The sequence below is a fragment of the Acipenser ruthenus genome, chromosome 17 (assembly GCF_902713425.1).
Source record: "Acipenser ruthenus chromosome 17, fAciRut3.2 maternal haplotype, whole genome shotgun sequence".
Classification (NCBI taxonomy): Eukaryota; Metazoa; Chordata; class Actinopteri; order Acipenseriformes; family Acipenseridae; genus Acipenser; species Acipenser ruthenus.
In genome coordinates, this window is record NC_081205.1 from 2,283,586 (window position 1) to 2,306,739 (window position 23,154).

Here is a 23,154-nt window from a genome sequence, read left to right on the forward strand (position 1 = left end):
TACGACTACCCACATCAACAATTGGAAAATCAGGTTTAGCAGCTTCGACAACTGAATCTACTCTTAGACACACCTCGCATCGCAGATCACAAAATTGCAGCTCGCTTTTGTGATTGAAACCCAGGCTGTTCAACATTAGACCGGGTCTGGCTCGTTGTGTTCTCTGGTCACCCTCTGCTGTGATGCTCTGCACGACTGTAAAATAAGAATACAAAAAGAAAGCCGCGGGCAGGTGCTTTCAAGGACGAGACGACTGATCCGACAGGAGTGGAAACCGAGCCTCCAGCTGGCTAAGCTTGTTCTGTGTGTAATGCCATTGTCAACAGTGGGGACACGACACAGAGACCCCCTCCAGCTGCTGAGCAGATGTTAATGATATCTACCGACACACAACAGATGAAGGTTTTTTTTTGTTGTTTGTTTTTTAAATGCTCGGAGTTAGCCGACGCGGTTTGAGTTTAAAAAGAAAGAATGCCCGACTCTCAGGACGCACCTCCACGGCAGCCAGAAGAGTCAGATGAAAACGAAGCCGGCTCGGACGAGTGTCCCGTGTGCTATGAAAGTTATCGAGAGGCAAAGAGGACGCTCGTTTGTGGGCACGTCTTTTGCCACGACTGCCTGGTAAAGACTCTGGTCAGCCTTAACCGACACGGGGATATCGTTCGGAAGAACATCATCTGCCCCATATGCCGGCACCTGACATACATCAAAAAGAAGAAATCAATTCCTCTCATAGTCACGAGCAACAAAAACAGACAGACATTGGAGGTTCCCATGTCCCCCGTGAGTCCAGTAGCTTTGAACGCGTCTTATGAGTTTAATTCCTTAGACTCATTAGAAGAAGTAGGAAGTCCAGCCCCGGCCAGAACAACAAGAGGTAGACAAATCCAGGACTTTATATTTAGAAGGACTGGTTCTAGTGATCCAGACCTTACTACTGGTACTGCCCCGACGAGCCCAACTAGTCCCTCACAGATTTTTACCATCAGTGGCCATGGCAGACCGATGTCCGAAGAGGACACGGTCAGCATTAGGCCAGCTACGACTAGAAATGGCAATCGTCAAGCGCGCTGTTGCAGGTTACAGTGGGTAATAATGTTTTTAACTGTGGTCGTCATCGTGGCGATTGTGGCTGCTATACTGCCTTGGATTCTGAAATAGACACGTATAGATACTTTACACATTGGCTGCCTATACTCATCGTGAATGTGAACTTTAAAATGTGTCTTTAACAAACAAACAAAAAAGTGAAGTGTGTACTGTGCATCATGGATGTTGGACGCACTTCATTGAGTGGGCATTTTGGAGACCATATTCATGTTGAATTCGTCACAGATTTACTTGAATTGAATTTAATACAGCAGTTATACATGTTGACTGCTGTAGAACTGCTGAATAATGATTTATAAACCCGCAGCCTCGGGGACTGGCCAAGTCTCCTGAATGGAAGTGTTTTTGTTTCTTGTTTAAATGGGAAATCAATCTAAAAATAATATATGTTTTTAAGAAAGGGTATGTTTGTATATCGAAGGGGGAAACAAATGCACTTATTAATGTAAAACGAGCCTGATCACCCTCAGTTTTAGGAAGGAACAGTACCGTTTGAAAGATTGTATTCCTCTTTAGAAACTGCGAATTGCAATTGCGAATAGTAAGACTACGTCAATTGCGGATATTTTCATATGTTTTATAAGGGTTGGAATGAAACACTGGCCCGATTCAGATCGGGACTATCTTTCTACAGCACTATCCCTTATAAATATTCCCCATAGTAAAAGCATAGCAAAATGTAATAAAGCATAGTGAAAGCGTTGTAAAGAATATCCAGGTATGGCAAACCAGGGTAAACTATAATAAATGCATAGCATAACCATGGGCAAAAACAAAGAACAGATAGCTGGATTGGAAGTCCTGCCATTGCCCACTCCTGTCCTAACCGCTAATGTTATAATGAAACCAGTCCTTTCCTTTCCCATACTGTACAGATTATATATATATACACGTGATGCCAAATTCTGTGTGTGTTCAGTTACCCTTTGTTTTATTGAATTGTAGGTATATCGTAAGTAAAAATAGGTTTTATGTATAGTACAGAGTATTGTATATCATTTGTAGTATTATATATATATATATATATATATATATATATATATATATATATATATATATATATATATATATATATATATATATATATATATATATATATATATATCCCGTATAGTAAGACTACAACAGAGGCTGTATTATTATTATTATTATTATTATTATTGTTGTTGTTGTTGTTATTTCTTTATTTTGGCATTGAAAAGTAGCTGTCAAAAGTGTGTGTAAATCTAGAGTCTGGTGTTCACAACGCATTCGCCACAGGGGTACATTTACCAATTTGTTCCTTTCTGTAAAAAGAAAACACAATGTTGACGTTACAGAGCTTCAAATAAATAAAAACAAGACGGCAATGCTGTTTTTTATTTCACGCACAGTTTAGTTCCTTGTAGCTGATTTTGTTTTTTCTCGTGGCTGATCCACCTCCATTCCTTCAATGGCTTACCTCAATGCGTTCTTTTATTTTGTTGGAAACCCCCTTGAAGAAACGAGCTTTGTAATGATACTGGTGTTATTTGTCTCGGTCACCCCCCTTACGGGTGGTTCTCTGTGTTGCATGAGCCACACAGCACTTCTTTTGTACATAGGACACCTGCCTTACTGTACCTTGGAACCCCTTTCTCCCATGTGATCTGCTTATCATTAACCGCAATAGGGGGAAACACATTTCACAGAATCTGGTCCACTTGAGTAGCAATGAATCTGTAACCAATATATATTATATATATATATATATATATATATATATATATATATATATAGAAAGAAAAGTAAATGCAGTAAAAAAAAAAAAAAAAAAAACTGCATGCTGAAACCTTTCTCTGGGGGGAAATGTTTTGTGAATATCAACTCAAATCCCACAGATGTGAATTGGAATTGGTCAGATTGGAATCCTGTTTGGATAACCACCATGGCTATCCTGTGACAATCCATACATCATGCCCGATATTGCTGCCTCCTGTGAATTATTATAAAAGTGGGCATTAATACATGTATAGCCCAGTATGGAGGGGTCCCAGCTGAGTATTACCAACCCCTACAAATGTGAGACTTCATCTAACATTTATATTGGGTTATATACAGATACACATCTGCACGTATTAACCAATTTACTAACATCACTAAAAATGCATTATATCTTAACTTTACTCAATTGTCTAGGCATGACTTTTCCCAAACGTCTTTACATTCCATAGTCTTGTTAAATGTGACTCATGCCTATGATCAAAGTAATGTATATTTGCTGGAAAACGCTTCCTTGTATTTAAATGAATCTGTTGCTGCATCGTTCTTGTATTAGTCAACGACCTGTATTTCAGATGCCGATTATATTGGCTTTGTATTTATTACACTGTAGCCTTCTTTAATTATCTCGGTGTCGTGTCTCATTATGGGTTAGCTACGTTTTCGTGGTACTGCTGTCTGATTGGTTGAGCCAGCAGATACTATGGGTGCGTTCACGGATATCATTCTGCGCAGATTCTGTGCAGAATCTGACAAGTTTAGCCAATGGTCTTCTAAGAATGGTCTTAGTGAACGCATCCATTGGCTAAATTGGTTAGATTCTGCAAGAATCTGAGCAGAATGATCTCCATGAACGCATCCTGTGTTCTTTTCTAAAAGGAAATACGACTCTTTAGTGCCTTCGTCAAAACACGTACTTCCTTGGATATTTTTGCTACGCGGTTCTAAACAATATTAAAAGTGGATAGAACTCGTTCAAAGCAGGGGATTAACAATCATTCGTGTGTGATGATGGTACACAACCAAACCAAACAGAACCTACTATGCCGAGGCAAGTTTCTCGCTAAATTCAAGCTCGGATGCTATTATAATTTATTTGTAAAGTTGTTGTTTACTATTTTTTTTATTTATATATATATTTTTAAAAATGACCTCTTACAATTTAATTTACAGAGGTTTTTAAAACGCACTAATGCCTTTTGCCATTGACTCGCCTGCTTATTTAGACCCACCTAGCAGCGGATGTGACGTCACACTAAAGAAGCGCATTTAAATGCACCACCAGACAGGAATGCCATTTGATGACATCAGCAGGTCTATCTCCTTTTAATCTACTTCCCTGTCCTGGAATTAAAGCTGTAGAATCATTTTCATTGCACCATTGTAATGTCAACTTTTCAGGTCATATTCATAACATCCTTTTAACAGGTGCTTAACTTGCCATGGCTACACGTTTGTGTTAAACGAGTCAGGCTAAAGGACAGTCTAGGACCTTGTGTGTTAAGTTGTATCTTACATTTCCGTTGTGTTTCTGTGCAATCTGGTTCGTGTACACAAGTGAGATACAGTTTCTGGTGCACACATGTGACTGAAAGTCCTGAAGATCATCAGCATACAAACATTTCTGTGTTGCTTCCTGAAGCTGAACCTGAGCTTCCGAAGCGTAGTCATATCCTCCTGCTGCTGCAGGCGGTTAAGTTCATAGAGGTCAAATAAATCTCTCAAATACTGGTTATGGATGAAGTCTAAACTATGTAAGAATGTACTAGCAAACACATTTATTATTATATAAATATACGCTTCACCTTTTAAATGCATTTATTACACATTGTATAATAACCATGTCTGTAGAGTTCATTGACACCTTGCATCTGTTAGCCAGCATTTAATTGTTGACTGCATTGTCCTATTGTTTGAACGTGGACAGATTTACTGGATTTACCTGTTCTTTGGTAACTAGTTGACGTTTCTGTGAGGAATTTAGTGAGCTTGTTCACTCCCAGCAATGTCAGCACTACACCGTTTATCAAGGGGACATATAGTGTAGTTGCATACTAAATAAAAACTCAGTCAAATCTAAAGACAAATTTCACCATGAGACGACCTTGCAGATGTCTTTACGTGTGCTACTTTATATCTTACGATTGAGTGCTTGGAGTTATGGATTATCAAGGGGCAGTCATTTACAGACACAGGGTAGATTTGCATAACCAAGTGCAAGTACTTGATGAGTTCTAGTTTTTTTTGAAAATGCAGAAACTGTTTGAAGTGACATGTGCCATCGATACTCCTTGGAGAGGTTTACTACATCAGTTCTGTGCCTGCATCTTACCACTTAGAGGGAGCACAAAGCCACTTTGTGGCTTGGAACTTGGTTTCAGGCCACTGCATGGCACAGCAGGGTAGACTTGGGGTATGATACAGCAAAGCTACCTCAAACAAGGTCCCTGTCTCCTGGAACCAGGTTTCAAGCCACTGTTCCTGAAATAGTGGCTTTGTGTTCCCTCAGCTTTACTTACAAGACTTTGATGACACAGGATTCACTTATACAGATTATTTACTATTGGCCTGAATTTTGTGATGGGGTGGGGGGCATATTGATGTTGTGATAGGCACTCAAACTTATAAAGCCTGTGCAACAATAATATGCTTCTCCCTGAAAAATCAGTGTCCTGATGAGTCATTTTAAAATCATGTTTTAGTTGAATAGTTATTAAGCATAAACAAGAATTGAGAGTCATACAGAACACATAGAAGTGTATTAAACAGGAAAGACATGTAGATGGTACTCAGTACCTCTTTAAAATGCCACAGCATGTTCAACCTCACGTCTAGTAGTTCAACGTCCCAGCACAGTTATACAGTAAAGGACAGCTGACACTCAGAATTCAAACATAATTAAAGAACAGCTTGGAGATTTTTTAAGTAGCAATTCTCTTAGTCATTGTCTCTATCTCATGATAACCTTTAAACAATAATTTTAACAACACTGATTACATGTTGTACCTTTTGTTAGGTGTGACAGACAAGAGAGGGGTTTTACAGCTTGATCAGCCACTCGAACAATCTGTAGACTGTGTTTAATTGCACTAGTGTGTGGTTGATGGGAGTGCCCACAGCCATTTAACACAACCAATGAGAAAAGCTGCTGAAGCAGTCTGATACCGAACATGAGTCTGCCTACAGCTGTATTGCTTTTTTCTCTTTTGTACATCACATGGCAACTGCACTGCGTATTGTAAATCTCCCCTACTAAAGTATGCAAGAATCCCGTAAAGACCCTGCTGGTAGATCAGGCAGTCGTGTGGTGAGTTTCACGGGTGTGCAGCTGTAATCTCTGTCCCACCTGCAACACTGGCAAGTTAGTAAAATGGAAATCTCTATACAGACTCACAGATTCATTCCGAGATGCTCACTGAGATAGTTTCCTGAGATGTACTGTAATACAACAGAGTTCTACTATAGGTACAATGAGACACCCATTCAATCAAATACACCCATTCAATCAAATACAGCCATTCAATCAAATACAGCCATTCAATCAAATACACCCATTCAAGCAAATACACCCATTCAATCAAATACACCCATTCAAGCAAATACACCCATTCAATCAAATACAGCCATTCAGTTCAATCATAAGTCAAATCAAAAACATTTTGCAAGGGGATTGTCTACAGTAGCATGCCTGATATGAATCATATGATACCATGGCACTGCCTGACCGTGGTGTGTTGGTTAATACCATTCTGATTCCATTGGTATGACAAACTATGAAGATGCAATAGTATCATTCACCTCATTCCACTGTGACTGCATACTGTGCTAGTGTCTCAGTACAGAACCCATGGTAGCATGACTGTCTGCATTGCCGTTGAAGATAAGTTCGTAAGGGTAATTGCACAATAAATTAAGCTAGTGCAACTGCAGATGTACCAGAACTGGTGAAAGACTGACCTTATACTGACTAAAAAAATAAACAGTAAAAGCAAAAGGAACGAGTGGGTTCGATAGCTGGGTCTGCAAAGTGTTTCAGGCATAAGAACACATGTAAACTGTTTAAGAAGTAACTCTTTGCAACTGTAAATATATATTTTTTTTTTGAAGTAATGCGGCACTGTAACTTGTTACAATTTTGTTCAAGTAACTTGTATCTGAATGGATTACTTTTTAAAAGTAACTTCCCCAACGCTGCTCATGTCGCCTGCACACCACACGGGATGTAAAGTTAATATGAGATGGGGTAAGTACAGAAATCCTCAATATTAAACTTCATTAATTCAACAAAAAGTCTTTTTCAAAGTCATCAAAATGTGGCACTATTTGTAGTTCTGGGTGCAGTATGAGGCGCACAGAGAGGTAGTTCATTCTCTGTGGTCACTCGTAATTCAAACAGCCCTTGACTATTTTACGGTTAGCTCAGATTCTTATTTGGCTACCAGCAGACACCAGATTGTAATGAATTTCGATGATCTACCTTTGACTGGAGATGAAATAACTTCTTATCAGGTGAAGGTAGGGAGGGCTTCATGGTATATTGTTGTGCCTCTGTGTCTCTGCCCTACATACTTCAGCCACTTGTATCATTCATTATGATCCAACTGAGTAGATAGGATCTCCCTCTAATTTATTATAATAGCTAATAGCCACAGGATCAGATTGCAATATTTAATACTGGTTAAGAAAGTGATCTTATAACTCACTGTTTAAAAAACAAACAAACAAACATAATAATATTAATACAAAACTGGGCCACATTCAAGTATGTAGGCTACATTTTAGGTCTGTAATTGCAAAGCAGAGCATTGCTGTAATGCAGAGCTTCTGGGTTAAGAAGCTTTTATGACTGTGATTAATGTGTATTCCTGCTAACCTTACAAGGACAGGGTAATCCAAGTTGCTTAGTATTTTCAAAGCCTTTGGTGCTTCTTGGTTTTTTACAACCCAAGAACATTTTGTTCAAGATTTCAGTCCCTGTAGCTGACTGCTGTAGGCATTCTCACGTCCTGAGATAAAGAAAAAACAATAAATCAGGGTAGGGGTTGGTTTTCAGCCAAACCATCAACAGGGTAAACAAGATTGCCAACAAACACTAAAATGTAGATTAAACAGTCACACACAAACACAGGCCACTGCAGCCATGAGTTCCAAAGCACTGCTGCTTGGACATCAGCAAACGTCTGTAAACTGAAAAGCTTTTGTGTTGGTAATCCCTTTGAGGCAGCAGTCAGGCTAGCAGGTGCGTAATTCTATCAAAGCGGCTGGGCTCCTTGATGGTTTTAATTACCCTTGGGGACCCGGAGATGTCATGGTTAGGTTTCACTTGATTGCACTTGTCGTAGGCAGGTGTGTGTGAGAGAGAGAGACGAGGTTTATACCAAATAGAAGTTGCTTGTAGTACTATTACAGTAGAGACCAAAAGAGTTCAATAAAAATGGGGGCTGGCGAGAAAGCTTAGAAAACAAAAAGTTAGTCTGGTAGCGCAGAGAAGATTAGGACGGGTTTGTTTCATCGCCTTCTGGATAAGTCTGTTGCAGGAGTTCAGGTGGAAAGGTTTAGTGTGATATTGAGTCAAGTATACAACTAAACTTTTTTTTACAACTTAAATTGCTGCTGTGTTTATTTCTAGTTATGTGACTGTAAGCCAACAATGTCTTTTTATGCACAGTTTTGCAACCAGTTTGGAAACATATATTTGTATCTGTTTCATCCACTCAGGATCACATACACCATATAGCTGAATCAATAAAAAATGTTGCACTAGATTTATTAAACGTGATTGTAGTTACCTTTTTTTTTTCTTATTGAGTACAATTATTATTTGATTGGGCAGTTTTTTGTTTGATTACTTGATTACTTTGCTGTTTCCAAAATGCTATCTGTATATTCTTACAGTATATGTTGCATATATGTATTTGTAGATATAATGGCACAGTTTATTAAGTTATAGTGAGTACACTTGATAAATAACATAGCAAAGAAAAAGCTGTGATTGTGTAATTTGACACCTCAGACACATTTCTGGCAGCTATGGTAACACATGAGCCTGCATACTTGTATGATTGTGTTCTCACACAAATCAATTTCAAATAGGTCTTTATAAATGTACATTGTGATTGAACAAATGAACTGGTATGTGCTGACTTGTGACCGAGCTGTATTTTGTATAAAATTGTAATCTCCGCTGTTGCTGTCTGCATTCAGAAGTTCCTGCTTCATCGGCTAATATTTTTTGCCAGAATATCACCCGAGCTGGCTGACAAAAGGGACCTCGGAGGTAAGAAAAAATATAATTTGGGAAAAGATTACATGTTTTAAAAAGAAAAACAGCTGGACGATGTCTTTGTTAAAAGAAACTTATGTGTTTTAGGGCAGTGATATGGAGATTAAATGTTCTTTCTTTTGGCCTTTCTTTGCAGAAAAACATATTTGCCATCTCTTACATTTAGATGGCAATCTTGCCTCCCCGGGCAAGCCGGTACCATGGCAACAAGCCCCACGCCCCCACCACATAACACTTGAACATGCCCTAGAGCTTATGATCTTTTTTTTTTTTAGAAACAAGCTTCAAAATGATACTAATGCTAGCATGACCCCATTGTTAGAATTTGACTGAAAAAGTGTACCAGGTAGTTCTAAAATTTATGGTGTCACTAGATCCTCAGTAATCATAAAGTATGCCTTTGTTTTAATTTACCAGCTTAAGTAATGTGTGTAACCTGTACGTGATGCTGGGCTTAGTCTTGTTAACCCTTTTCTAGCTCAACTTCTCCAGAACTGCTGTGTCCGTCCTTTTATCCGCTGAATTGTAAATGGTTTACAATGATTGTCAGAGCTCCTTCTGAATTGGGCTTTGTGAAACGTATGGCCTTGTATTAAAGCTCATGTTTGCTGCTGGTAGGCAGCCACCTAAATCACAAACAGCCTTTCTTATTTTATTCCAGTCTTCCAATAATGTTCTTTTTTCTGTACTACGGGATCTGGGACAAATGCAGTGGCAAGGACACAGGTGAGAGATGACAGTGTCGAGCAGTGCTCATGTATGAGTTAGTATAGCCAGTTGATCCTATCTATTACACCCTATTCACACTACCTGGACAATGTGCAACTAATGTATTAATATGTATGTATATAACTCTGTAATTAATGTCTATTTATGTATATATCTATAATCATATTGATCTAAATGAACATTTTATTAGTTGATAGGATAAGAATTGCTAAAAAAAAAGAAATGCTGAAGTACTGCTTGGAATTTGATCCTGAAAGTTTCCTGGCTTTGTTGTTATTTTTATTTCAATAGCAGCACAGATTGAGCCTGTGTTACATGTTGGAAATGTTTTACTTGAACACAAGCATTTGTTTTAATAAAGCAAGTACTTTCATTGAGAGTTTATCTCATCTAGATTGCAATACATACTCAGTAGTATTCCTCTTTCTTTCTTTCTTTCTCTCACCTATCTATTAATTATCTTCATGTGCAAGACTCTTGCAGGCTTGCAAACAGATGTCTTAATGAACCGCATATCATGCTTTAATAGGTGTTTCTTTCAAAACTGCACATTTGAGCGTTCTATAAAGAGTTGAAGTACACAACAGGTGAGATTTATGAGATTATTGCAAGAAAGGACAGTGACAGTCATTTTTTCTTCTTTTTTCAGACCATGTTTGGCCACCACTTTGATCCCATCCCGTGAATGTGCTATACCACAGTATGTCTGCATTAGTCCAATTATTTATGCTGTACAGGAATCACTGTTTTGGAGGGACCTGCAAATGTACAGCATATTATTTTAATGTGTAATATTATTTCAATGCTTTATTTTTTAAAAAGACTTAAGGTAAATGCAATTGCATTATGTTAGCATGTAAATATGACTAGTAAACATGAGAGTTGAGCCTGGTCAGTTTCACAGACAGGAAAAAAAAATACAAAGCAATATCGCAAATATATTCTTACTGCACAATCATTAGCTCTGATGTTAAAAAAAAGCTTTTGTGATTATCAAATTTAACACACAACAATAATAGGTTTGCTTGTTGTAAATCTGATAATGCCTTTAGAACTAATGTTTTTCAAGTGCGTTGACACTGTATGTATTTCCTCATAGACTGTGCTTTAATAGCCTCTCGATAAAGGTACCCTAGATTTTGTTCCAGCATTTTTGGGTACTTTTACATTTAGAAAAATAGAATAAAATGTTTAATTTAAACCACTCACAACCTTCATCAATGTGTTCTTTGTTATTGCTATTGTTTAATTTTCAACAAGAGAGCTTTTGTACAACCAAAGTCTTAAAAAGAAAAAAAAACGTGGTCTGTACGGAATAGCTATGTATAATACTGTGGGAGTCAAACACACTTGCCCAATACTGACACCCAGGGGGAGAAAAGGGCAGGACAGGTGCAGCTGTAAGGTTAAACTCAACAGTCAGTCCGTACTTGTGTGCAGGACTTTTAATGTTCCAAACAATAAGGGGTTAACTGGAATGGTAGGTGAGAAAGTATTTGTTAAGGTTATTATCTTCTAGAAAAGCATCCCTTGTGGTTACATACATACATACATACCAACACCAGGTGACATCTTTAAAAAGGTAGGTTTTTAATTGGTTCAGCATGAGGAGGATTGGTGCAGTATTCACGGTACAGGCTGTGTTTGGCTTGTGGTAAGCAGACAAGGCTGGGCTAGTATAAGCAGGGAAACATTTTGCCACGGATCAGTGGTTTCACCTCAGCAGCCAATTTTGGTTCCTCCAACAGCCAGCGCCACCCACAAACAACAAGGCCCCATGGGTATGACGAGCTTTGTAAACGTTTCCATCATGGCACTGTACGACACACACCGTGGGTTGAGTAAGCACCACAGTATTACACCTGGATATTTGTATCATGTTTAAACCATGTTACACCATGTATTCGTCAAGGTTAAAACATGAACCATTGAAATTACTAAGGTTAGCCATTGCCAGACCTTGCTATGGGGTGGTACAATAGCCAAACCATGTTCAACACACACACACACACATTTCCATCATACCACTGTATTTCCAGAACCAGTCTTAATGGTAGACCATGAGGTTAAGACTTGGAAATCAAACATGATGGGTAATGTCACTCTAGTATTAAAGCCAACTCAGATCATGTATGTAGTAATGGACTATTATTGGTGCATATTATACAGCCTTCCCAGCAAGCAGCATTCTCTTAGCATATCCCTTAGTGGTTAGATCAAGCGATTTTTTTTTTTTTTATCTGGTTGTCGAATCAGGTAGCCTAATCTTTTTACATGGTGTCTGAGACTTGTCTGCCATTTAACTAGCAGGACGTTGTTCAAGACCCAGTCGCAATGGACTGGTCACCAGCACAAAACATCAGGGCCATTGCTTCTGCCAAAACCATCTCATGGATCTATACAATGCCCCTTGCAAAAAACAACCCTTTATGCAACAGGAAAGTTAACTGCAGTTACAGATAAGGAAGGTACATACACATTAGTTCAAGATCATTAACCTCTGTATTCACGAGAAAGGAAACGGACCATTGTTACAATTTCATTTTTGTTTTGCAAATGATGCAGCCTTGAGCCACTGGAAAGTAATACAACCCCATGTATTTGGATATGATATATTAAAAAAAAACCAAAAAAAAAAACAGCAGACCTGTGAGCAACAGTGATTTGTTATAGGCAAAGAAACAAAGAGCATCTGTCTTTTTTTTTTCTACAGGACACTGAAATAAGGGGTGCGGTCTCATAAACAATGCCTTGTTATTTATCAATCGATCTACACATATATATATATATATATATATATATATATATATATATATATATATATATATATATATATATATATATATATATAAAATTTACACTTGACATATGGTAACAGGTATGTTGGGTATTTGCACTTGGATTTAAAAGAGCAGCATTATAACTTCCAGGCAGTGCATATAGACCACTGACTTTCTTTATGAAAATATCTCTAACAAACAGGAATACAAGTATATGTATCGCTTTGAGGAAAAGCCCGGTTGAGATGAAGGGCTCCTCCCTGGAAAGCAGTACAGCTCTGTACATTTTGTACAATTGTGTTGATGCTGAAGCAGGTGGCTCAACAGAATATCCCCCAGCAATAAGGACGAGATGCAAATATGTCACTTTCATACACTTATGAGGACCAAAAGATATGCACATTTTGACATTAAAAAGTATAAATATATAACAACCTAAAATATTCTGGAATTAACTAGCACATCTCACCACGTTTTCCAAGAATTTCTATACAGACATCGATTTATGTATTTTTCTTTTCTTTTATGTTTTTAAAATGGCCCCCAGAAATACAACACCGCACATCCAGTTCTGAATCGTAACCTTGACAACATCCACACTAAAAAGGAACCATTTAAATCCAGTGTTACAAAAACATACAGCATCAACACCAGCTGACGACCATAGAACTGGCAACATCTACAGGCTAGAGCGGCCAACTGTGCACACAGACAGAGAAGTGCAGAATCTCCTTTTCCACATGATGTGATTTAAAGAATGACACCCAGACTAATACTGTTGGATGTCACTGACTCAGTGGTTAAGTGACTTGACCACTCATCGCGGAAACACTCTACTTACATCCACCAGGGGCGTTTCTCACAGGTTCCATCAACATCTCTTAGCTTCCCAGCAGTGCTCAGTTAAGAGGTAGCATCCTCTGAATGGATCATGAAAGCAAGTTGCTGTATACTGACTCTGCATGTGCCACTAGGAGGCATTTCAGGAAACAGGACTGAAGACAGACCCTTTGGAATATAGTAAATGGAATACGGCTGGTTTTGATACAAATAGTGATTTGTCTGAAACTCCACCAAAATATTGAACTGGCGCTCTGTGGAGACAGGAATACTTGTTCAACAGATCATGTCAGAGATTCTTATTTTTTTTAAACAAATGCCTTTTTTTTATGCAGCCAGGCTGAATAGTTGGCCTGAACACTCAGTAGACATATACAACTACATATACAAAAGAAAAAAGAAATCCTGCAACTTCATTGGCTTTTCCAGTGTGCACCGGGATATGCCACGACTCTCTTTGACATACTTTGTATAGATTATTCATAATGTTCCATTAAGCGATATGCCCTCCCATGAGGCACCGTAGCAGAGTACATTAGAAAATCCACAGAACAAGTTAGTAAGAAATAGAAAGGCAAAGTTGCAATGACTCGGATAAGGCAAACGAAAAAAAAAAAAAAAAGTAATTAAAACATGCCACGATCAAAATGTAACATGGTATTCAGTTCCGTGTTTGAAATTTCCCATCTTTTCAAATTCTCCATGTCATTTCTTTATATATTTATATATATTTATATATATATATATATATATATATATATATATATATATATATATTTGTCTATCTATATATCTATCTCTCGCTCTCTATATATGTATTTATATAGCTCTCTCTCTCTCTCTCTATATATATATATATATATCTATATATTCCCATGTTGTTTTTGCAGACAGTAGAAGCAGCTCGGGTGCTCTCAGTAGTAGTTTGTATATATTGTATGTACAGTAACGGGGTCCCTGTGTCAAAGGGCAGTGCTTTCCGACTCCTCCTCCTCCTCCTCCGACTCTGTTTTTGCCATGAAGTCCCCCACAGAGTTCCTGCTCGCTGGATCCGGAGGCTCGCAATGCAGGCCATCAAATTCTATGTGTATGATGGGGATTTCTAGACCGAGGGGATCTGCAAGGGAGGGAAGGGGAACAAAGAAGAACAGGGGTTACTGCCCTGCAGGGACAAACACAGACGCTGTTATTAATACATGGTTTCGTTTTGCTTTTTTTGGGGGGGGGGGGGGGGGGGCGGGCGGACGGACGGACTGGCACATTACTAACAGGGATGTCACAAAACCGTGTGGTTTTCACTGATACTTTATTAATTAGATTGCTCATTGTTAATATTCACAGTCTTTATTCAGATGGCAGCAGGCACTTTTTTCTTTAGGGTTCTGGTTTCCGACTGTGCAAACTGACCATGTTGTTTATTTAAAATGGAGTGGGCAGTCTGCCAGCTACTGTAGAGGAAATTACAGGCATTTTATCTCTCAAGACTGTGGTCTATTAAACTTCTTCTCTCTTTTTAAAAGTCTTACTGTAATTTGGTTACAGTCTTATCAAATGTATAACAGGAGATCATTGATTTAAAGAAAATACTTAATCTAACGCTGTTATACATAGCAAAAATATGAGATTTTAGAATGCATTATTGGGTCAAATTTAGAGATTCACCAAAAATGACAAGTACTGTATAGGGTTGCACTACTGCCCAGTTTGTCAGAGTCTTTAGCACAGAGGAAACAGAGGAACTCACCTCTCTTCCAAATACCACTCGGCTGCTGGACCTACACATTTATAAATCGACCTATAAGGGTATCCCACAAGTCAGGCATCATTTTTATAATTGGTTGCCTTTCTTCTCTCTTCAAGTACGAAACGTTGTTAAGATACAGTAATTCAGATCATTTTGATGAGCGGAAGCCATCCTAATCAGTACAGCACATGATGCAATCGCCTATGAACCCTACTTCTGGGACTCCCAGTGCTGAATGTATGAATCATGACATCCCGTCTATAATATGAAATGGAACAGGGAAAGAATTCTCATTCAGGGACACAGTCATTAAGCCGTGGGACTGCAGGGGGTTGGGGGGGGGGACTTAAGTAATAAAGCATGGTGTGTGTCAGGTGCAGAAACATAGGGGGCAGAGGGTGAGGAGAGGCCTCAGCAGCAAGAAGTCATCCCGTGGGTCTGTGTGATGCTACCAACAAGCCATGCGTCAGAGTTTCAGCCCCATGCAAAGGCTGGATTAACAGAATGGACACGAAGCTCCAGAGTTAGCCAAGATGCCAGAGGGTTAGACCTTGAAGCTCCGGCTTACCCTAAAAATCCCCCTCACACTTAGCCAATACTGAATCACTCGCTTCAAACAGCTGTAAGTACACAATAAACAGGAATCGACACAGAAAACAAGAAACAAGAGCACAGTAAAAAAAAAACACATTCAGAGTTCTGGAAAATAGACACATTCATTTAACTCTTTCCCCTCCCGCTAGAATCTCCTTATGAACTGAATCAAATCATAGCATTTATTAAACATTAGTGCCCCCCACCCACATTCCAGCTGGCACCCCCCAAATATAAACCTGCTGTGTTATAGTTCTCGTTTCACAGTATTAGAAAATAAAAAACGGAAAACCATTTCAAGTATTTTCAGTTTTTTTTCTTTGCTGTCTCTGTTGGTATGTGTGCATTGTTAAAGAAAGTTTAAGATATAGCTGCTTCCTGCGGTCATGGTATTTCACATTCATTTAAATTGTGAGACACTTTTGAAGTGTAGCTTGATGTTAAATAAGTGATAACTGTGCTTTAGTGTGGGAATCTATGGAGTGACATATACAGACGATGTAGTGCAACAGACAGAATGCAAGCAGTTGTCATTTCATTTTGGTTTCAATGTTCATATTTTCAATGTTACATTCGGTTTGATCTTACACGAAAGCTGTGAGGTTTAATATAATATGACATTGAATAGACACCAAAAATAAAACAACAAACGCATGTTTTAAACACAGGGGGAGGTTATTTTAAAACGTCCTCTCTGAGCCATTTCAATTTGGAGAACACTACCACAGGTGGCATTAATGGCTCTGTAATTACTTTGTAAATACTGGACATGTGACATGCAGACAAGCGGCATATTCATTTTAAGTTACTTGGTATGTTAATAAAGAGCTCCGACAGAACCTAGTTGTCTAAAGACCACTTTGCTTATCACAGCCATTCAAGAGATCAGCTAAAAGTGGTCTTCAGAGAAATGGTCTGTATATTAGAGAGATGGTCTGTATACACAGGTGGTCTTCCTTGCATGTCTGTACAGTGCAGCAATGACAGTAAGTGTTACCAAATGATATCTCTCTACATTAAAAAAAAACAACATATTAAACACACAGTGGTGCTTACTGGTGGACCTTTCAGTCCATTCTAACCCAGGACCATAACATAATTACACAGTTAAAGATGAAGAGGTTCAGAAGCAGGCTCCTGACAGACGAATAATGTGTCCTGGTGTGGTCTGGACTGGAGGCACCACAAGCAAGCAGCGCTGGTTTGCTCTGTCTAGTTGGAGGGCTCCGTTGTGTTTACCTGTGGACATGCTCTCCCCTGGAGACATGCCGTCCAGCATGGTGTGGTCCAGAGACTGCGGGCTGGAGCCGGGGAGCCCGGGGACGGTGGGCGGCTGGGGAGGGGGCAGGCTGGGCCTCTGCCGGGGCTTTGGGGTGGGCCGCGACTTGGTGAGTGTGCCGGTGAGGGAGGAGGGAGACGACAGGGACTGGGGGGCCGCCGGCGACACCTGACCTGGGGAGGTCATGGAGGTGTACCCCTGGGGGTAGGTGAGTCCGTACGGGGAGGGGGTGCTGGGAGGGGTGGGGGAGAGGCTGACGGGGGACGGCTGACCTGTCGACTGGTCGGACACGGCCCCTGACTGCCCGAACGGCACCTTGGGGGGGATGGGGGCCAGCTTCTTGGACACTGCAGAAACGAAAAGGAGGGAGGGTGTTAAGAGTAGGGTAGTTTGAATGGCTTGAGAAGCAAAGAAAGAGACTAGGGTCTGAACATTATCTAGGATAACAATGGGGGCTGAATCCCTCCCACTATCCTGAAATCTGCAAGTACACTGGGTGTCTGCATCTCAGGACTGAAGGGGGAGGGTGGTAGAGGTTGTAAAGATAAAATGAATCCAGACCAGAGGGCAGTATAGTTCCATTCTATAACATACATGCCACAGGATCAGCTATTTTTCTAGCCTGCTAGTTAAGCCACGTTAAGCCACTGCTCTACACCCTCTCGGAACAGACTGATATTCACAGCCAAGTAGACAGCGCTACAGAACAATCTATGTTACTTAAAGGTACAGAATGGCTCATTCCGAGGTACGTACAGGTCCCTTTTCTGAGGGAGTGGGGGCTCTGGTCACTGGTGAGCTGCTGTCCTATTCCAGATCCCTGCTGGCCACTGCCTGTTGATGTCATGGAGCCTAAACCAGGGCAGCTGCCCTTCTGCCCCATCACAGGAGAGAGCTCTTTGCTCTTCAGGGTGCTGGAAAGACAAGCAGACACAATCCCACTCAGTACATCAGTATCCATTAAATGAACCTATAAGAGAACCCATGCTTTCACTGAGGGCAGGCTACTTTATGAGGGTCAAGCAGACAAGTCGTCCAGCTTTCCAGTTTCTTGAGTTTAATCTGCAAATTATATATATATATAAATAATGTAATACTTAGTTTGCACATGTTGATGGCCTTTCTATCATGCACTCTGTGGTTATAACGCATGCATACATTACATTTTTAAATAGTGGATAAATACCTGAGGGCTCTAAGGTGGGGTTGCTACTGGGGTTAAGTGCATTACTGGACGTTCCGAACTCGCTGTTGGCAACTCTGTGCAGCTATTGGGTGTGACCCTGTTATTAGAAGCGGAATCTTATGGGTTGTTACCTTGGTTACCAAGGGGCCTACTCTGAAAACATTTTTACTCCAGTGCCTGGTAACAAGAGGAGTGTGTTTCTCCTATGAGAATAGGCCATTAAGAGTCTACCCTATGAAAGAGCAGGATGACTCACATGCTCAGATTGTGGAAACTAATCTTACATACAATGCTAAGGCACAGTCCAACCAAATCCAATAGCTTACCCAATCAGGTGTCACTTCCTACTTCCTAACCTACTTCCACAGTGAGCACAACCGCTTCTCCTAACAGCCCATGCAATGGCTTATCAAAATCAGATGAGCGTCTCTTAAATATAACATCAGGTGTCCGTACAGCTTAACACAGAGTGCGAATAATGACTTGCAACAAAGGTCCATGCAGAGATTCATTAAATGTCAGGCTGGTGGTTCTTAAGATACAGCTAGCCACAAAAGCTTTCTGCTGGGTCATTGTAAAACAAGGGGGTCAGTGGGAGCTGTGTCAGTGACTCCAGGCAGATCAGTGTGCAGAAAGGTGGCAATGAGGGGTCATACTCACCTCACGTCTCTTCTCTCATTGGCCATGCAGCTGTAAGATCTAAAAGTTTGCCAGTTTCGTTTTTAACAGTCATTGTGTCAGATACATGGGACCTACTTGTCTTTATTGAGCCATGACCACAGTATGTAATTCCCAAATAACACCAACGGCATCAGATTTGACCATAGTTGATATACCATGCTGTGCATCATTAACATCAACGAGGACAGACCTCTAATAGTACATTGAAATGAATCCTTAGCAATCCAATTCTCTACACCTCCATATTCATGTTAGGCAAAAACATGTCCAAGCTCAGAATACATTTGAGTCTACATGCCACTGACATCTTTGCCACATAATTAAAACAAATATGCAATTCATTATAAATGATTACTAAATCAATAAACCCAAACCTATTGTTTCTCAAACAGCTTTAATTAAATGCTTGCTCAACATAAAATAAATAAATATGGAAATAGTCAAAAAAAAAAATCACATTTACAGAAACCTAAACAAACATAGCCCTCTCTCACGTAATAATATCACGCAGGTTATTTTCATAACAGGGTTTATTAAAAGCAAAAACATTCTCCGTTCCTAGGCAAACCTCAACAGTCCACTCTCCAACACTCTCCTGGAGTGAAACCTAGCAACGATGAATGGCATTGCTTAAATAAATCGAGGAACGCAACCCCAAAGAAATAAAAGAAGTAAATGGCAGAAGAAAATGTCATCCAGAATCTGAGATGTAAATAAAAAAAATAAAAATAAATAAAGGCAATTCATTTGACACTACTGAGAAAGCACATATTCCTCAAAGCCCAGTTTGTTCATGGTTGTAATTTTTATTTGAATGTATTTAACTGTTTTCGGTTGTCGGTCGGTCGGTTTATTTACCTAGTCAGCTTGGTCCCTCTTTCTCTGGTACAGGTACAGCTGACCCATTGGGGTGAGGCTGACATAGGGAGGTTAGGGGGGGTGCCAAAGAGGGGGTCTTGTTTGGTGAGCACAAGGGGTGTTTTGATGTAAAGGGGTGACACGTTAGTTTCAGGAGCAGCATGCGGTGCGTCAGTGAGGGAGTTTTGCTTGGGGAGGTGGAGGAAGCTGGGCTTTGGGTTAGAATTGATGTCAAGCTGCTGAGGAGAAGGGGAGGGGGGAGGCAGGGGGGGGCTGTAGCCCGTCCACCGGTGCGGTGAAGAGCCCAGGGTTACAGGGTCGAGGGGGGTGGGAGCAGCCGGCCGAGAGGATGGCTGTGCTTTGGGGTAGTAATGGCGGGGAGGGAGGTAGGAGGTGGGGTAAGGTGGTGGGGGCCTGTCATCCTCTGGGGAAGGATAGGCGTAACAGGAATCCGACCAATTGGAAGACACATCGTCTGTGCTGCAAATGTTGAAAAACAAAACAAAAGCAACAATGATTGTATAGGGAGCAGCACAAGAGAGATGAGCGGTAGAAACAGAACAGGAGTATCTGTAGTATGCAGGGCAACACACACGTCAAGACCAGTCCGCAAAGTATAGGGAGAAATACAGGGGAAAAACTGGCGTATGGCGGAAATGCCTTTTTTAAAAAGAAATTAAATTAAATTACATTTTTTTTTTAATTAAAAAGGCAGGTAACGCTGACAACAAGCTTAACACAGTAGTGTACAGATGGGAGGGTTCAGTCTCAGAAAACGTGAACAAAAAAAAAAAAATAACAAAAACTTTCAGATTCCGTCCAAAAAAAAAAACAAAACCCATGCATCCACTACATTCTGAAACAATATTAGGGATGCATTCAGCAAGGGGTTGTGTCTGAGTACACTGCATGTCCTGCCTTCTTTATTTTACAAGGCAACTAAAGATCAAACGATGTAAAGAACCAGTCGTCAGCATTCTATGGTCAGCATTCTAAGGATGGGCACCAATTATTACACTCAATGCCTCTTCTAATCACAATTTTGCTTCAGATTTACAACAAATAAATCACTTTAACCCATACTGAAGATTTTTTTTACAAACCAGAAATAAAAAAAACAGAAACTAGTAAAAACATGTCTTTATATTAATATTAGTTAAAGCGTTCCCACAGTGTGTCCACATGCTGCAAGCTGTTTATTGCTTGCAAGTCTGCAGTTTGTTCTTTGCACAGTTGATCATTTAGAGCATCATTTAGTTTATTGAAAGAATAGAACCTCCAGTGTGGGAATGTGAAACCTCCGTCTGACATGCAGCAAATCAGATACAAAGGCCCGTACTTTTTCTTTTCCCTCAAGGAAAGAGATAAAGAGATATTGCCATTGGTGAAAAAAGGGACTTCATTCAACTGCAAATGAGCTTTTCTTTTTTATTTTTTCTTTTATATGAAGGTAAACCAAATATATATTTCATATATATTTGGTTTACCTGGTGGGCACAGCTTTGAGGACCTCTGACCTATATAAATCAATGATCACACACACACTGCTGCAGATACCCCCTTTAGCCCCTTGACATGCATCTCAGTGAAACAACCCTGGCAAATTAACCAGCCATATTATTGCTACCAGATGGATTTCCTTGAAAACAGAAAAACTAAAAAAGAAAAAGCTCAAGCAGTTCAAATGAACCCCAGCTAGCAAAGAAAAAGAGGGGAGGAGGCCACAGCACCAGCTTACCTGGCCCGGTCAGTGCCACCACTGCTAGGAGGAGGAGTGGGGGAGGGAGAAGCAGACAGGTCGTACGGCTGCTCAGGGAGGAGACACTGAGACACAGAGTCGAGCTCTGCAGGAGGAGCGGGGGGCTGGACGCTCAGAGGTGTGGACGCCGTCTTGCGCACTAAGGAAGAGCCCCTGCGGGACACCCAAGATGTGTCCATCACCCTGACTCCCATGCTGCAGGGAGATAAACACACGCTGCCAGTTCAGAGGAAAGGGTCTCCATTGCGCTCTGCGCTGGTTTGTTTAAAGGGGCTGTGACAATGCAAAGAGAGGCCAACGTGCTTGAGTGCTTGAGGTCAAGGCATGTGTGGCTTTTTGTTTCTGTTTTTGTTATAGAGGATGTTAGCAACGACAGGCGAGTCTTAAAAAACTTCAAATAACTTGCTAATGCGTTTGCAGACCTGGGTAACACGTTTCTGTGATGACTGAGATAGCACATTCATTGCACAGATGGCACTAACAGTACAAAATGACAAATGTTAGGCAATTTTGTTATTTTTTACACGTGTTTTGTATTTTCTATGTAATTACCATGTCACTAAAAACAATTTACTGAGAGTAATAAAACCATTGAAATGCTATAATAATTGGAGGATTCATTTTTTTTAACATTAAGATGTTACTAAATAGGTTTTTACAAATGTAAAATTACCAACAGATCTCAATAGATCTCAAATCGTTTCAGTAAAGTGCTGCGTAGCTAGCAGAGAAATCCTTTTATAAATGTTACGAATGAGGTTCAACAATACCAGAAATCCCTTGGACGATACTGAAATATATCAGACGCCAGATTTAGCAAATCCCTGTTTTAGAAGTGGAAGGTGAAGAAACTCAAATCTTTATACAGTGCGTTTCCCCTTTTGCATTTCTTCCAGTGGTTAAGATTTTCCCCTATACAAAAAGGGTCTATTCAATTCTGCGAGTCTGTCTCTGTTGTCTGAGCAGATGACCCAGACAGTAAGCTATGAAGAACGAGAGTGTATTGATTGTGACGGCTCTTTGCCTGCAGGTCCGTAGACCAACTGGATTTATTTCCAGTGGCTCAAACAAATGCTGGCTTCTGTTCTACAGTCTTAAACACAAAATAGATGCAGGAAAAGGTTATGTACGGTACCTTTGGATTTTCCTGATGCTGCGTTGGTAGGACAAAAACATCAGAATCAAGAGTGAAGATCAGAACGCTGAAGCAGGGTTTGCTTTTTTTTTATATATATAATAACAGCATCTAGATTATTGCTGGGAGCAGCCTGCAAACATTTAAGAAAGGCTGGATCACAGTGCAGGGGGACGGGGAGGGGGGACGAGGAGGGGATGAAAAGCATTATGATCATGGATCCTGCTCGCAGGGGAGATGAAGGGACAGAATGGTGCCAAGTGTGCGGTAAGCTCGGAGAAACTCAACTCGCTCGGGTTCAACACAGCTGAGAACACGGTCAAGTAGTATTGGGGAAAAAAGAGCAGCGTGGAAGTGAGAGAGACAGACAGACAGACAGACAGATCACTCGGACAAAAAGCAAAGCAAGAACCCACAGGTGAAAAACTTCCTTCTC

General features: G+C 40.2%; 2 protein-coding genes and 1 long non-coding RNA gene across 9 annotated transcripts in view; 2 read left to right on the forward strand and 1 right to left on the reverse strand.

Moving 5' to 3' along the window:
- The first annotated feature begins 55 nt into the window (after positions 1 to 55).
- Positions 56 to 2,103, forward strand: LOC117422837 (RING finger protein 222-like). The gene has a single exon (XM_034038037.3). The coding sequence runs from the start codon at positions 472 to 474 to the stop codon at positions 1,159 to 1,161; it is 690 nt and encodes a 229-aa protein (XP_033893928.3). The 5' UTR covers positions 56 to 471; the 3' UTR covers positions 1,162 to 2,103.
- A 781-nt stretch (positions 2,104 to 2,884) lies between these two features.
- LOC117422824 (uncharacterized) lies at positions 2,885 to 11,312 on the forward strand. Its single transcript, XR_004547697.3, has 3 exons — positions 2,885 to 9,127; positions 9,795 to 9,859; positions 10,512 to 11,312. It is a non-coding gene; the product is annotated as an uncharacterized LOC117422824 (long non-coding RNA).
- A 1,373-nt stretch (positions 11,313 to 12,685) lies between these two features.
- The window catches only part of LOC117422845 (rho GTPase-activating protein 44-like), a 43,287-nt gene continuing 32,818 nt past the window's right edge, over positions 12,686 to 23,154 (reverse strand). For 2 of the 7 annotated variants that reach the window (XM_034038044.3, XM_058989777.1), the window contains exons 17-22: positions 22,719 to 22,736; positions 21,563 to 21,778; positions 19,825 to 20,304; positions 17,856 to 18,013; positions 17,060 to 17,446; positions 12,686 to 14,599 (exon numbers count right to left, since the gene is read on the reverse strand). In XM_034038044.3, coding sequence (XP_033893935.3) covers positions 14,445 to 14,599; positions 17,060 to 17,446; positions 17,856 to 18,013; positions 19,825 to 20,304; positions 21,563 to 21,778; positions 22,719 to 22,736 — 1,414 coding nt within the window. In that variant the 3' untranslated portion in view covers positions 12,686 to 14,444. Of the gene's footprint in view, positions 14,600 to 15,794; positions 15,847 to 17,059; positions 17,447 to 17,855; positions 18,014 to 19,824; positions 20,305 to 21,562; positions 21,779 to 22,718; positions 22,737 to 23,154 lie in introns of all 7 variants that reach the window. The other 5 variants (XM_034038046.3, XM_058989778.1, XM_034038045.3 and 2 more) reach the window with 5 other exon arrangements.

Bases quoted from the DNA above. Each gene is read 5' to 3' on its own strand.
- LOC117422837 (XM_034038037.3), top strand. From the start codon at position 472: ATGCCCGACTCTCAGGACGCACCTCCACGGCAGCCAGAAGAGTCAGAT.